Source organism: Pseudophryne corroboree (assembly GCF_028390025.1).
Source record: "Pseudophryne corroboree isolate aPseCor3 chromosome 3 unlocalized genomic scaffold, aPseCor3.hap2 SUPER_3_unloc_27, whole genome shotgun sequence".
NCBI classification, from domain to species: domain Eukaryota; kingdom Metazoa; phylum Chordata; class Amphibia; order Anura; family Myobatrachidae; genus Pseudophryne; species Pseudophryne corroboree.
In genome coordinates this window covers 1,202,432-1,216,772 of record NW_026967516.1, presented here as the reverse complement: position 1 = coordinate 1,216,772, position 14,341 = coordinate 1,202,432, and the positions used below count along the sequence as shown (strand labels likewise).

Genomic DNA, 14,341 nt, shown 5'->3' with positions numbered 1-14,341 from the left:
TAATAATACAGGAACGTGACTGGAGAGGTAAGGGGATCTGGGAGCGTCACAGTGACACCACGTATGTCTCTAGTAAGAATATAGGGACATGACTGGGAAGGTGAGGGGATCTGAGAGCATCACAGTGACATCCCTTATATCTCCACTAATAAAACAGGGACATGACTGTAGAGGTAAGGGGATCTGGGAGCATCATAGTGTCATCACTTATTTCTTAAATAATAATTATAATAATAATAATACAGGGACATGACTGGGGGGTGAGGGGTCCGGGAGTGTTACAGTGACATCAAATATCTATAGTAATAATACAGGGACATGACTGGGGAAGTGAGGGGATCTGGGAGTTTCACAGTGACATCACTAATAGCTATAGTAATAATACAGGGACATGACTGGGGAGGTGAGGGGATCTGGGGGTGTCACAGTGACGTCACTTATATCTGTAGCAATAATACAGGGACATGACTGGGGAGGTGAGGGTGATCTGGGAGCATCACAGTAACATCACATATCTATAGTAATAATACAGGGACGTGAGGGCGAGGTGAGGAGATCTGGGAGCTTCACAGTGAAATCACTTGTATCTATAGTAATAATACAGGGACATGACTGGGGAGGTTAGGGGATCTGGGAGTGTCACAGTGACATCACTTATTTATTTTTCATCCACTAGGGGGCACTGTAGTACTCTTGGGATATGGACGGTGCGATAGCAGGGATAGGCACATTTAAATATTTAAATGTGTAACCCTCTTCCCCCCTCCATACTCCCAAGATGCCTCAGTGCTTTTTGTGCCTTCACCACGGAAGGTCGCATTCTGGAGTCATTCCAGGGTTTACTTTTAATTTTTCTAAATATTTTTTCTTGTATCAATCACACTCCCTTCCCAGCTTATTAAGAAGCGTGGGTCCGTGAGTGTGTGCTGCTGTTGTGCAGCGAAGGCTTGTTGGTGCTTAGACAGAGAAGACCCGCTATAGACCTTCATCAGCGGTAACTGATTCAGACATGGCTGCAGGAGCTGGACGGAGCTTAGAGAGAAGCCACGTCGGAGCCTCCCCATTACACTGAGGTAAGGAGCGGGCAGTCAGCTTATGCCGCCACCCCATTCGGCCTGTTTGTTGCTGTGATAGTGGGGCAGTCAGCTCCTGCTGCCGCCCCTCCATGTGCGGGGAACGTGTTTTCCACAAGCTGCTTACTAAGGTATAGCTTTACTGGATCAAACTCCCCCTCTTCCCGGCTCCCACCAGCGGTCAGACACATACTGCCAATGGGCGCCTGTGTCGCTCCACACCTGCCCGGCTCCCGGCAGCGCAGCTCCAAACAGCGCTGCTGCTGGCCTCTACAATCTGCCCCTCTAGACAACTGGGAAGCGGCTTCCAGCAGTGGTCAAATAATGCTGCCGCTGGGCACCTGTCAGGCTACACCTCACTGCTCCAGAGAAGCGGCTTCTGGCAGCGCGGCTCCCAGCAGCGGACAGATCACACTGCCGCCGCTGGACGCCCGTCACATTACACATCTACCCCGCTCTCCAGCTTCCACCAGCGCACAGACCACGGTGGGTAGCTGAGGCTGCTGCAGGGCGCCGTCACTCATAGCTGGCGCACGGTATACAATGCGGGGGGATGATGGGGTGGAAGAAACTAGGCGCGGCTCACTGCTTTAAGCATTGGGGGAGGTCATGGCGGTCCCTAGTTCAGCGGTTCCCCCTAAATATAAGGGATGGTGGCCAGGGCTATAAGGGACAGAACAGGCTATTAAGCCTAGGTTATGAGTGCTTTTGGGGGTCATAGGTTATAGTCAGATGCACATGCTGGGACGCCGTTTTCACACAAAGGTTACACACCTACTTCCTGCTTCTTCCTACAGCAATATGTCAGTCCTACAACACACGGCCACTAGAGGGGGCAGGGGTGTTTAGTAGGTGGCACAGTGACCATCATAGATTTCCTCTATAACACAGTGCGGTGCACGTGGTATTATAGACACTACAGTTATTTTCACTGAGCTGTGCAGACGTTGTCTCACTGTATTATTGTCTGTCTGCATGACAATATGAGAAACAGCAGCTTGTCTGTGATAACTGTGAGAATGCCTGATTTGTAGTCAGAGTTGTCCGCTGCACGAAAAGACCGTGAGGAAGACCGGAAGTCTTATTCACGGTTAATACCGTGTGAGCAGCCAATGTGGGCTCAGGATGTTTCTAGAACTTTGCTGGGTTACAAAGTCCATGTATAGTTCAATTTCTAAGAATGGTCATCGTTTGTCTCATAATTACATTCTGACGATTCAACGCCACGTCTGATATCTCAGCATTGGGTCAGGGGTCAGATAGTGAGGTCACTAATAGCCCGAGCTATGATGATCTCATTAGAGCAGTACGCCAGCTGCTAGGTTGTACTGAAACATATGAGGTTTTATTGCTAGCAGACTATGGGCGACTGTGTGTTTTTCTTATTCATATCTCTGAATAAGCATTTAATAGAAGCATGGCTAAATCCAGTTAAACACTTTTCTGGGACAACACGATTTCTGTCTAAATATCTTTTCCCACAGGCTATGACAACTAAATCACCATCGGTGGAGTCTTCAGTTTCTTAACTTTCACTAAGATTTACTATTCCAGTCCCAGGTGCAGCTACGCTTAAAGACCCCTCGGAGAGTAAGCTGGAGGCCATGCTAAAGTCCATGTATACAGCAACAGGGGTGATGCTTACACCTGTTTGAGTTGGAGTTTGGGTTAACAAGGCTGTAGTTGCATGGGCGAAACAGCTCAGGTTAGGCCTACAACAGGGTTTTCCCTCAAACCAGCTTATATTTCTTACCGAACACATTTGTGAATTGGTTGAGTATTTAGGTACGGCTTCATTGGATGTCGGACAAGTTTGTTCTCGGCTTGCGTCCCGACAGACGCTGTGGTTTAATTCTTGACAGGCCGAGGCAGAGTCAAAATGAGGAATAGAGGCGTTGCCTTCCACTGATGTTATTTGGTCCTGAATTGGACAAATGTAATTCTCAGTCAACGGGGGAGGGGAAGAATCTGTTTTCCTGCCATTGCCTGCACCAGTTCCTAAAAGGAAATGCGCTGGACCAGCGTTCAAATCTGTTAGACCTCAGTCCTTTCGATGCTGGGCTGGAGGAACAACCATGCAGAGGGATGTGGTTTTCAACAAACCACTAACCGTCGTCAGGACACAAAGGCCGCTGACGAGCCAGTGGCATGACGTTCTTCCAGCCCATCTCGGCTCTTCAGTTGTGGGAGCACACCTTCAGAAGTTTCACTTTGCGTGGTTTCAGACATCACAGACAGATGGATCCGCAATTTTGTTTTCAAAGGTTTCAAAATAGAGATTGATTGTCTACCACCGATGCGGTTTTTTGAGCAGGTCTGCAGGCCGCTAATCAGTCTCTCTTACATTCAGCAGTTTTGGTTCAGGTTCCAGTACACCAGCAAGGTCAAGGGTTTTATTCCAATTTTTTTTGTAGTACCAAAGCCGGATGGCTCAGTCACACAGATATGGAACCTAAAGGGGTTCAATCGGTACGTCAGTTACTACACATTCAAGAACCACAGCAATTCATGATTTTGCGGGATCTCAAGGATGCATACTTACACATTCCAATTTGGCCACCGCATCAGGCGTACTTAAGTTTGCAGTACAACAAGCGCCTCGGGTATTCAGAAAGGTGATGTCTGTGATGATAGTTCATCTCAGATCCCTGGGAGTGATAATCGTTCCGTACTTAGATGACCTTCTCATCAAGGCTTCGTCTCAACAAATACTTCTTCAACATGCCTTACTGTTGTACAGTGTACTAGTTCAGTACGGTTGGATTGTCAACTTTAAAAAAAAAATCAAGTCATGTCCCGTGTCAAAGAACTCAATTTTAGGAATGATTCTGATTACGGTGGATCAACGCATTTACCTGCCATAACAGAAAGTACATGCTATTCATCATCCAGTACTGCTAGTGCTCAAACCACGGACAGTCTCGGTGCATTTGTGCATTCGACTGTTAAGACAGATGGGGGCATCTTTCAAAACACTCCAGTTCGGAAGATTTCACTCACGTCCCGTTCAACTGGATCTTCTCGCATAGTGATCCGGCTATCATCTACAAATTCATCAGATGGTGCGCTTGTCTCCAGGGCCAGAGTATCAATACTCTTGTGGCTCCACATACACAATCTCACTGCGGGAAAAAGGTTTGTAGTCTGGAATTGGATAATTCTGATGCTGGACGCAAGTCTCAAAGGTTGGGGAGCAGTGGTCCAACATTGTCAGTTTCAGGGTCTATGTTTAGACCGAGAAAGATTACTGTCAATCAGTGTCCTGGAACTCAGGGCAATTTACAACGCTCTGCGTCAGGCAGTTCACTTGCTCCTGTCTCAGACTGTTCAGGTTCAGTCGGACAACGCGACAGAAGTCGCATACATCAACAAACAAGGAGGGACTCGAAGTCGCATGGCCATGCGAGAAGTTGCTCGAATCCTCAATTGGGCCGAACATCTCCACGTGATATTGTTGGTGGTCTTCATACCAGGACTGCACAACTGGAAAGAAGATTATCTCAGTAGTCAGGATTTTCCTCCAGGAGAATGGGCCTTACATCCAGAAGTGTACCAGATGTTAGTCCAGCGGTAGAGTTACCCAAAGGTGGATCTAATGGCTTCTCGCCATAATCATCAGACAGTTATGTGTCCAGAACAAGAGATCCAAAGACAGTGGCAGTGATTGCTCTCACCTTGGCGTGGCCGTATAGCCTTGTGTATCTATTTCCATTTCCGCTGCTTCCTCAGTTGCTAAAGTGGATCAAACGAGAGTCCACGACCGTCATACTAGTGGTGCCTCGTTGGCCTCGGAGAGTGTGGTTCTCGGATCTTCATGGTCTACTCGCAGATGATCCCTGGCTGATTCTGCTACGTCTAGACCTACTACAGCAGGGGTCGTTCCTTTACCCCGATTTAGCGTGGCTGCGTTTTACAGGGTGGCTGTTGAGACCACTCTCAACACGAGAGGGCATTCCACAGTTGGTTATACCAACCATGTTACGTGCTAGGAAGCCAGTTTCAGCAGCTCATTATCACAGGATTTGGCGAGCTTATATTGGTTGGTGTGAAGCTAGGATATTTCCGACATCTTCTTTCACGTTATCCCATCTTTTGCTCTTTTTACAGATGGGGTTAGATGGAGGACTGCGTTTAGCGACACTAACGGTGCAGGTCTCTGCCTTGTCAGTTTTCTTTCAAAGGCATTTGGCTCTTTTGCCAAAAGTTCACAATTTCCTGCAAGGTGTCCTTAGAGTTCAGCCTCCATTCATTCCACCTACAGCTCCATGGGTCTTGAATCTGGTTTTGCATGTTTATTCAGTCAAGTTTTGAACCCTTGCAACACGTGGATGTTAAGTTTATAACTTGGAAAATTGTGTTTCTCCTAGCCTTAGCTTCAGCAAGGTGTGTTGCACAATTTGGTGCCTTGTCATGCAAGCCACCGTATCTGCTATTTCATACTGACATATTGATAATTCTGCGGCACCAGCTTCTAGCTTTGGCCGTCTACTGTTACAGGTGCCAAACAGCTCTCCCGCCCCAGAGGGAAGCTTTGGTACGTCCCAAAAGTACTCCAGTGACCCCTAGTGGATGAAAAAGAAAATATGATTTTGGTACTTACCAGATAGATCCTTTTCGTTGCACCCACAGGGGGCACTGGACACCCACCCAGAGCAGTTTCTCCTGGCTGGTGGTAAGTTCAGTAGTTCTCATGGTAACACATTTTCACCGACTTGTTCAAATGTTAATGTGATTGCTATCTATTGTCATGTCAATTTTTTAGTTGTCCGTTATGTTATAATGTTATATGTAATTCTCCGTTGTTCATCCTCTCTGTCGCTCCTATTTAGCTCAACAAAAAAACACTAAGGCGTCTTGGGAGTATGGAGAGGGAAGGAGAGTTACACATTTACATTTTTAAATGTGCCTATCCCTGCTATCGCACCGTCCATATCCCAAGAGTACTCCAGTGCCCCCTGTGGATTCAAAGAAAAGGATTTATCTGGTAAGTACCAAAAGCCTATTATCTGTAGTAATAATACAGGGACATGACTGTGGAGGTGAGGGGATCTGGGCGTATTTACAGTGATATTTATGTCTCCCCCATTTCACAGAGGTGTGAAGAAGACATCTGGTGAGCGTGAGACACCCAGCAGCCATCCTCGTGTGACAGGAGGACTGAGCAGGTCCCAGAGCCCCATCACGGTGCCTCCACCTCACTCACTGGTACATGAGAGACACAGTGACCAGAAGATCCAGGAACTCACCAACAAGATCATTCAGCTGCTGACTGGAGAGGTGACTGCTGGGAATGGGGCATTATACAGTAACACCAGGGGACGTGTCTGGGTGAGGACTGGAGAGGTGACTGCTGGGAATGGGGTATTATACATTAACACCAGGGGATGTGACTGGGTGATGACTGGAGAGGTGGCTGCTGGGAATGGGGTATTATACAGTAACACCAGGGGACGTGTCTGGATGGTGACTGGAGAGGTGACTGCTGGGAATGGGGCATTATACAGTAACACCAGGGGATGTGACTGGGTGATGACTGGAGAGGTGACTGCTGGGAATGAGACACTATACAGTAACACCAGGGGATGTGTCTGGGTGATGACTGGAGAGGTGACTGCTGGGAATGGGATATTATACAGTAACACCAGGGGATGTGTCTGGGTGATGACTGGAGAGGTGACCGCTGGGAATGGGACATTATACAGTAACACCAGGGGACGTGTCTGGGTGATGACTGGAGAGGTGACTGCTGGGAATGGGGCATTATACAGTAACACCAGGGGATGTGTGTGGGTGATGACTGGAGAGGTGACTGCTGGGAATGGGGCATTATACAGTAACACCAGGGGATGTGTCTGGGTGATGACTGTATCACTGTGTGTGTGTCAGGTTCCTATAAGGTGTCAGGATGTCACTGTCTATGTCTCCATGCAGGAGGGTGAGTGTATAGAGGAACACAGGGGTCTGTACAAGGACGTGATGATGGAAAATCACAGACCCCTCTTATCACTGGGTAAGAGGAGACTGTCATGTATTGTACAGAGGAGAGCAGGTATGGGGGAACCCTATATACACACATCATCTGATAATCACATATATACACTATACTCAGTCACTGTGTGTCTCCTACAGATGGGCCCAGTAACAGAAATACCCCAGAGAGATGTTCCCATCCACTGTATACCCAGGATTGTACAGAGGAGAATCACAGGACCCCACAAGAGGATCAGGTAGGTGGGATTTAGGGTCTCACCAATATAACAAAGTGACTGTCACTATATAATATGCAGAGGAGCTGTGTGTGTCTTATACACTGTTATACTATTAATATACTATTATTAATGTATATTGTTTTATGGGCTATTTAGGATGAATGTCTCACTGACATTAAGATAGAAGATACAGAGGGAAAAGAAGAGACGTATGTGACTAATATAAAGGCAGAAGATATAGAGGGAGAAGAAGAGACGTATGTGACTGATATAAAGGCAGAAGATATAGAGGGAGAAGAAGAGACGTATGTGACTGATATAAAGGCAGAAGATATAGAGGGAGAAGAAGAGACGTATGTGACTGATATAAAGGCAGAAGATACAGAGGGAGAAGAAGAGACGTATGTGACTGATATAAAGGCAGAAGATATAGAGGGAGAAGAAGAGACGTATGTGACTGATATGAAGGCAGAAGATACAGAGGGAGAAGAAGAGACGTATGTGAGTGGTGATCAGCAGTGTAAGGAGGAGGAGATCCCTACAGATATCAGCACAGGTGAGTAATAAACACTAATTACAGAAAAGAGTAACATATTCTCCTTGCTCAGACACTGCAGCAATCCCTTCTCCTACACCCTCCTCTGTCGGTACAAACTAATGAGGAATATATATTTTCCCAGTGAGGGAGTCAGGAGCCATCAGCCCCTATTATACTCCTGCTCTCCTCTCACATCATGTCACTGTGTTACCAGCCCAGAGATCTGACCAGTCTCCTCACCACACTCTCTGGTGTATCTCATACATCAGGAGCCATCAGCCCCTATTATACTCCTGCTCTCCCCCTCACAACATGTCACTGTGTGTTACCAGCCCAGAGATCTGACAAGTCTCCTTCCCACACTCTCTGGTGTATATCATACATCAGGAGCCATCAGCACCTATTATACTCCTGCTCTCCCCCTCACATCATGTCACTGTGTGTTACCAGCCCAGAGATCTGACCAGTCTCCTCCCAACACTCTCTGGTGTATCTCATACATCAGGAGCCATCAGCCCCTATTATACTCCTGCTCTCCCCCTCACATTATGTCATGTGTGTTACCAGCACCACAAGAGATACAGCATGTTGGGTAGTTATTGGTAAACTGAGGGGGAGAGTGCAATGGAACATGTGATTCCTGAATGGCTACCACCGCCACCTTCTGGTTAGTGAAATATTTTAATGTAAGGCATCTCTTACGGGGAGAATTGAGACCTTTTACATTAAGACTTAGAAACGTCACCGTGATAGAGAGAGATCAGATCATGGTATGAAACATCTAGGATCATCTGTGTACAGTTCAATAGAGTCTGTAGGGCGTGTGCATACTTCAAACTATCAAATCGCAGAAAAAATAAAATAGTGAACTAAAATGGGAGACAAACAGAAATAGCGTCCGTAAAGGAGCTAGAAATTCCGTCACCAGGGTACCATGACTGAAAGGCAGAAAAAGGTGTCAGTCTGGCCTAAAAGGAAAACCCACCGACTACCCCAAGTAGCCATACGAGAGTGCAAAATCTAGTCATCATAGTAACAACTGTACAAAGAAATATCATATCTCAATGTAACCAATGTATCCAAAGAAGGTAAAGGCCAGGAACATGGCCTGATATCCAATTTAGGTTCTACCAACACCTTTATAAGGGCAACAGGATGTTAGACGATCAGTCATGCTTTACCTGAACACCCAAACATTCTAGAAAGGTATTATGAAACGTAACAGTGGAAAGAATGTCAGACCATATACCATATAGCAATTAAATAGCACAGCAAGTAAAGATAAAAATATATGTTTTATACCCATAACAAGAGCAAATAAATCTGGCCCAAAAATAGATCCATGTCCAGTAACTTAGTCCCGGTTGGCACATGTTACAGTAGGAAACAAACTCTGAGTGTCTGCAACAGTCTTACTCCTTTAGCATATTACTTAAAGACGGAAGACAACTCCTCCGGGATTGGTTTAGGTAAAGTGTCATGAAGGACTGTCAACAGGAGTTTCCCACTTTTTCAGAATAGCAGGGCCATCCTCGGGTGAAGGTATCACTGTGAAGGCGCCGTTTCGCATCACAATATTCTTAGTAGGAAAGCCCCATTTGTATTGTACATTTCCTTGGGTGGAATAGACGCCTTTTGTCCAGCGTCACAGTAGAAATATCCAGAAATAGCTGCAGATTATCCAGGCACTAAGTTATGGACGAGCAATACAAAGCAACCCGTAGAATGAATTCTTTAATGTGAAAAAGTGGACCCTTAGCAGAGTGTCCCTCAGTGCTTGGATAGGGGCCTGTTTGGACTTTGGGAGTCTATGGATCCTATCAATAAGAAGGTCTGCGGCAGAAGCCTTCAGTGAAAGTTTCTGAAAAGAGAACCGTGGCATAATCATAAAGCTCAGCATTTGTAACATAATCCATAACGCCCATTATTCTGATATTATTTCTCCGAGACCTGTCTTCTAAATCAATGACTTTATCACAAATAGAGACCATGTCTTCCTGAAGGGAGCGTAGAGTAGCAGGACCATCTAGAGTGTCTTAAGAAGTCTTCAGCCATTACAGCTGGGCTGTGCATCTGGCAAGAAGTAGCAGATGATGATGTAGCAGTCTCAGAAGGACCACCTGAATTCGAGGTACCAAAGAGATGGACAGGTGGGGCCGATTTGGTACCTTTTTAACCTTTTTTGGAGGTATTGTAAGCCGGCTACAAAGAGACGGACCTCTCAGAGATAGGAAAATACAAACAATCTATAAATAAATGAGCAGTAGTACGCTGTCAGGAGGTTACATCAAGATGACTCAGTTCAAAATTAAATTCTTAGTCGGGCTGATGGGGGTATCCGAGCCCAAATTTCAAGTAAACATGATGTAATGCAACTCAAATAACACAGTAATGACCAAAAAATTCCACTAGAGGTCAGCGTGATCACAGACGTGAAGAGACACAAATGGCTAAATATATTCAGTGAATAAATCCACAAAATAATATACTGTTAGGTTGTATTCAGAGTGTAATGAGCTGTACTCAGACGATACTTGATACTGGGCTCTGCATGTAGACTGAGAGGAAGTAGATTATAGTGGTACCATATAAATAGAAGGTAGCTTCACCTCCAGGCAAATGCTTCAATTTAGTGTAATGACCCCGGTCCAGCCGTCAGGACACTTATTTAGCGGCTTATATCAATTTTACACCTTATTGAAGGCAGAAGGCAAAGCATGCGATGGCCGGGCACCAGGATCCAAACTGGCAGCCATCTCACTTCCCAATACCACCCCCGGGCTCCAGTGACTGTGGGCAGCCCGTTCTGTCCCCATCAGTAGTGGGAGCTGTGCACCCGTCTGAGACAAAAGCGCCTCCAAGTCATGTGGCTGGAGCGTGCAGGAAAGACTGAGCGCACTTAGCCCCAGAATACAGCCTGTGGCTTCAGCAGTGTCACTAGGCTGCGGCAGTGAACGGTGCCCGGAGTGAGCGGCGCAAACGGATTTTGGACAGAAGGAGTGGGGGACTTAATAGATTGAGTCTTGGTCCCAGCGGCGGCTGAGAGCTATCAGGTAGGGTAGATAAGAAGCCACTTAGTGAGGAGAGCTCCAGAAAGCACGTCTGGATAGATCACGCCCCTTTTATTTATTATTTTATATACTAACAGGGGTGCCAGGTGTGGTACATCCCTGCAAAGGCAGATCCAATCTCTTTCTCATCAGACTCTGCTGTCTTCCCTGCACTCTCACTCAGATGTTCACTGCTGCCAGTAGCACACGTATGAGAAGCAGAAGTATGGCGGCAGCTGTATAGATTCTGATATGTAATTCTCTGTATCATACTTAACGTACACACATCATCCTTATTACTATTGAGAGTATAGAGGTAAGACACTGATGATGGGGGGGGGGGTGTTTGTAAAAATGAATTATAACCTAGCAGATGATGATTACAGAGTATTATGTGGTGTATTGCATGTAAAGTACCTTGTTCCACACCTACTCTGCTGTAGCAATATACGTTATATAAGGGTGAGTAACACATATACAGGCTTACCAGCGTATGAGCACACACATAAAGGAATGCTACCTTACCAATGCTTCCAGGAGTAACGTTAGGAGACATTTCTCTGATCCATCAGCTCATATGACTGATGTTATTGTTCATCTAGAATCTCCAATTCATACGATATGTTCCCCATCCATTGTTTTACATTGGTGCTGACATAGGACTTGGAGAGTGACTACATCTCCATTTATACTTCATGGTTAGTTACCAGTACAAGAGAGATATATATATAAGTCTTATTATAATATTACATTTGTTATTGTGAGTGTTCTCAGGAGGGTGGACACAATGATAGTCTGAGACACAATATTATAAAGCCTTCATTAAAAGTTATGTTTTATTATACACACACATTTACAATTAAGTGTCCCAGAGAGTCGTCTTCTCCTATTGTTTACAAGATTAATATTGTTACAGAAAATGTCACATTTCCATAATGTATTTTATTTCCAGCAGATGGACACACAAGCAGGAATATCTCAGAAGGACATCTAATGTTATCCCTGGATTGTGACATAAAAGATAATGACAGTAGACAGGATTCTCCAGGAGATAACCCCATTACCCCAATTATACATCCAGCTCTATCAGCTGGTCCCTCTGATCCTGGGAAATGTTCTCCTGATCACTCTGATATTGGTGCATCTGTTACAGCTCTGACAGTAGATACAGTGTTTCCCTGTTCTATAGATGCCAACTATTTTACACAGAACACAAAGCTTATAACCCATCAGCCAGTTAAAGCAGGCGAGAGGCCATTTCCATGTTCTGAGTGTGGGAAATGTTTTACATACAAATCAGCTTTTGTTACACATCAGAGATATCACACAGGTGAGAAACCATTTCCATGTTCTGAGTGTGGGAAATGTTTTGCACGGAAATCAAATCTTGTTAAACATCAGAGTAGTCACACAGGTGAGAGGCCATTTTCTTGCTCTGAGTGCGAGAAATGTTTTACACGGAAATCAAATCTTGTTAAACATCAGAGTAGTCACACAGGTGAGAGACCATTTCCATGTTCTGAGTGTGGGCAATGTTTTGCACAGAAATCACATCTTGTTACACATCAGAGAAGCCACACAGGTGAGAAGCCTTTTCCATGTTCTGAGTGTGGAAAATGTTTTGCACAGAAATCAAATCTTGTTACACATCAGAGAAGTCACACAGGTGAGAAGCGATTTTCTTGCTCTGAGTGTGGGAAATGTTTTGGACGCAAATCAGATCTTGTTACACATCAGAGAAGTCACACAGATAAGAATCCATTTCTATGTTCTGAGTGTGGGGAATGTTTTGCACACAAATCAGATCTTGTTATACATCAGAGAAGTCACAGAGGTGAGAATCCATATCTATGTTCTGAGTGTGGGAAATGTTTTGCACACAAATCACATCTTGTTACACATCAGAGAAGTCACACAGGTGAGAAGCCATTTTATTGCTCTGAGTGTGGGAAATGTTTTACCCAGAAATCATGTCTTGTTATACATCAGAGAAGTCACACAGGTGAGAAGCCATTTCCATGTTCTGAGTGTGGGAAATGTTTTGCACACAAATCAGATCTTGTTATTCATCACAGAAGTCACACAGGTGAGAAGCCATTTTCTTGCTCTGAGTGCGGGAAATGTTTTGCACAGAAATCACATCTTGTTACACATCAGAGAAGTCACACAGGTGAGAAGCCATTTTATTGCTCTGAGTGTGGGAAATGTTTTACCCAGAAATCAAGTCTTGTTACACATCAGAGAAGTCACACAGGTGAGAAGCCATTTTATTGCTCTGTGTGTGGGAAATGTTTTACCCAGAAATCAAGTCTTATTATACATCAGAGAAGTCACACAGGTGAGAAGCCATTTCCATACTCTGAGAAATAAATCAGCTCTTGTTTCACACAACAGACATCACTTAGGTGAGGAACCATTTTAATCTTCTGGAGTATACTCATCATTGCCATGCGTTTTTCTTCAAGGTTCTTATCCTATCTCCTATGCTTTTTGCAATATACATGCTACCACTGGGTGAAATAATCAGATGTCATGCCCTCATCTACCACTGCTATGCAGATGACCTGTCTTTTGCTCCAGGTACCCAGTACCAATCCTAAATGGTTGTCTAGCTGAGCTCCAGGTGTTGGTGATGCCAGTTGGCTGTGACTCAGTCCTGGTGAAACAGGTCTTTATGATAGAAGCTCACCACCAAAGGACAGGGCTACAGCTCAGCTTTGCCTACCAACCAGACTTACGCTTGGGGGTTCAGAGTTACAAAATGCTGATCATGTGTGGAATCTTGGTGTCCTGGGTGGTGGAGTGACACTTAGACATCAGGTATCTGCCACAATCAGATTGTCATCTGAGGAACATAGCCAGACTCCACCACTTATTTCCCTCAGAAGATCTACCTACAGTCATACATACACTTGTATAATCACACATAGACTACTTCAATGTCTTCTAACTGGGTCTCCCAGCAAAAGAATTGCACCGCTTGTAGCTTGTACAGAATGCAGCAGCCAGGCTGTTACCTAACCAGCCCGTTCCTGCCACATCACACCCATTCTCTACTCCCTTCACCGGCTGCCAGTAAGATGGGGACTATTAATCTTACTGACTCTCCCAGCCCTACATGACCGGGGTCCAAGGTAGCAGAAGCAGCGTCTTCCTCCTTACTGCCCAGCTTGCTTCCATCTGCAGATGGACTGTTACCAGCAGTTCCAAGAATCCTCAAGAAGTTCTGAGATGTCAGAGTGGAGACATGTTGGATGGCACTATTGCTGTGGTGGGGACTGCCGGAGGCACTATCTGTGGCTAGTATCCCCAAGCGGTGCTGAGGTGTCAGAGGGGAGAGACAGGGTGGGTGGCACTAGTGCTGTAGTGGGGCTGCCGTAGGCACTATGGGTAATTTATTTTTCATCCACTTGGGGTCACTGGAGTACTCTTGAGATATGTACGGAGAGTTAGCAGGAACAGGCACATTTA

The 14,341-nt window shown here is 45.4% G+C and overlaps 1 protein-coding gene across 1 annotated transcript; it reads left to right on the top strand.

The window, feature by feature from the left end:
- The first annotated feature begins 7,442 nt into the window (after positions 1 to 7,442).
- On the top strand, positions 7,443 to 13,794 carry LOC134983871 (zinc finger protein OZF-like). Its single transcript, XM_063949488.1, has 2 exons — positions 7,443 to 7,838; positions 11,826 to 13,794. Exons 1-2 carry the CDS (start codon positions 7,745 to 7,747, stop codon positions 13,238 to 13,240), a joined length of 1,509 nt encoding a protein of 502 aa, XP_063805558.1. The 5' UTR covers positions 7,443 to 7,744; the 3' UTR covers positions 13,241 to 13,794.
- Positions 13,795 to 14,341: the final 547 nt, after the last annotated feature.

Coding starts and splice junctions, on each gene's coding strand:
- LOC134983871 (XM_063949488.1), top strand. CDS start 7,745: ATGAAGGCAGAAGATACAGAGGGAGAAGAAGAGACGTATGTGAGTGGT. Junction 7,839..11,825: donor CCCTACAGATATCAGCACAG/GTGAGTAATAAA, acceptor TATTTCCAGCAG/ATGGACACACAAGCAGGAAT.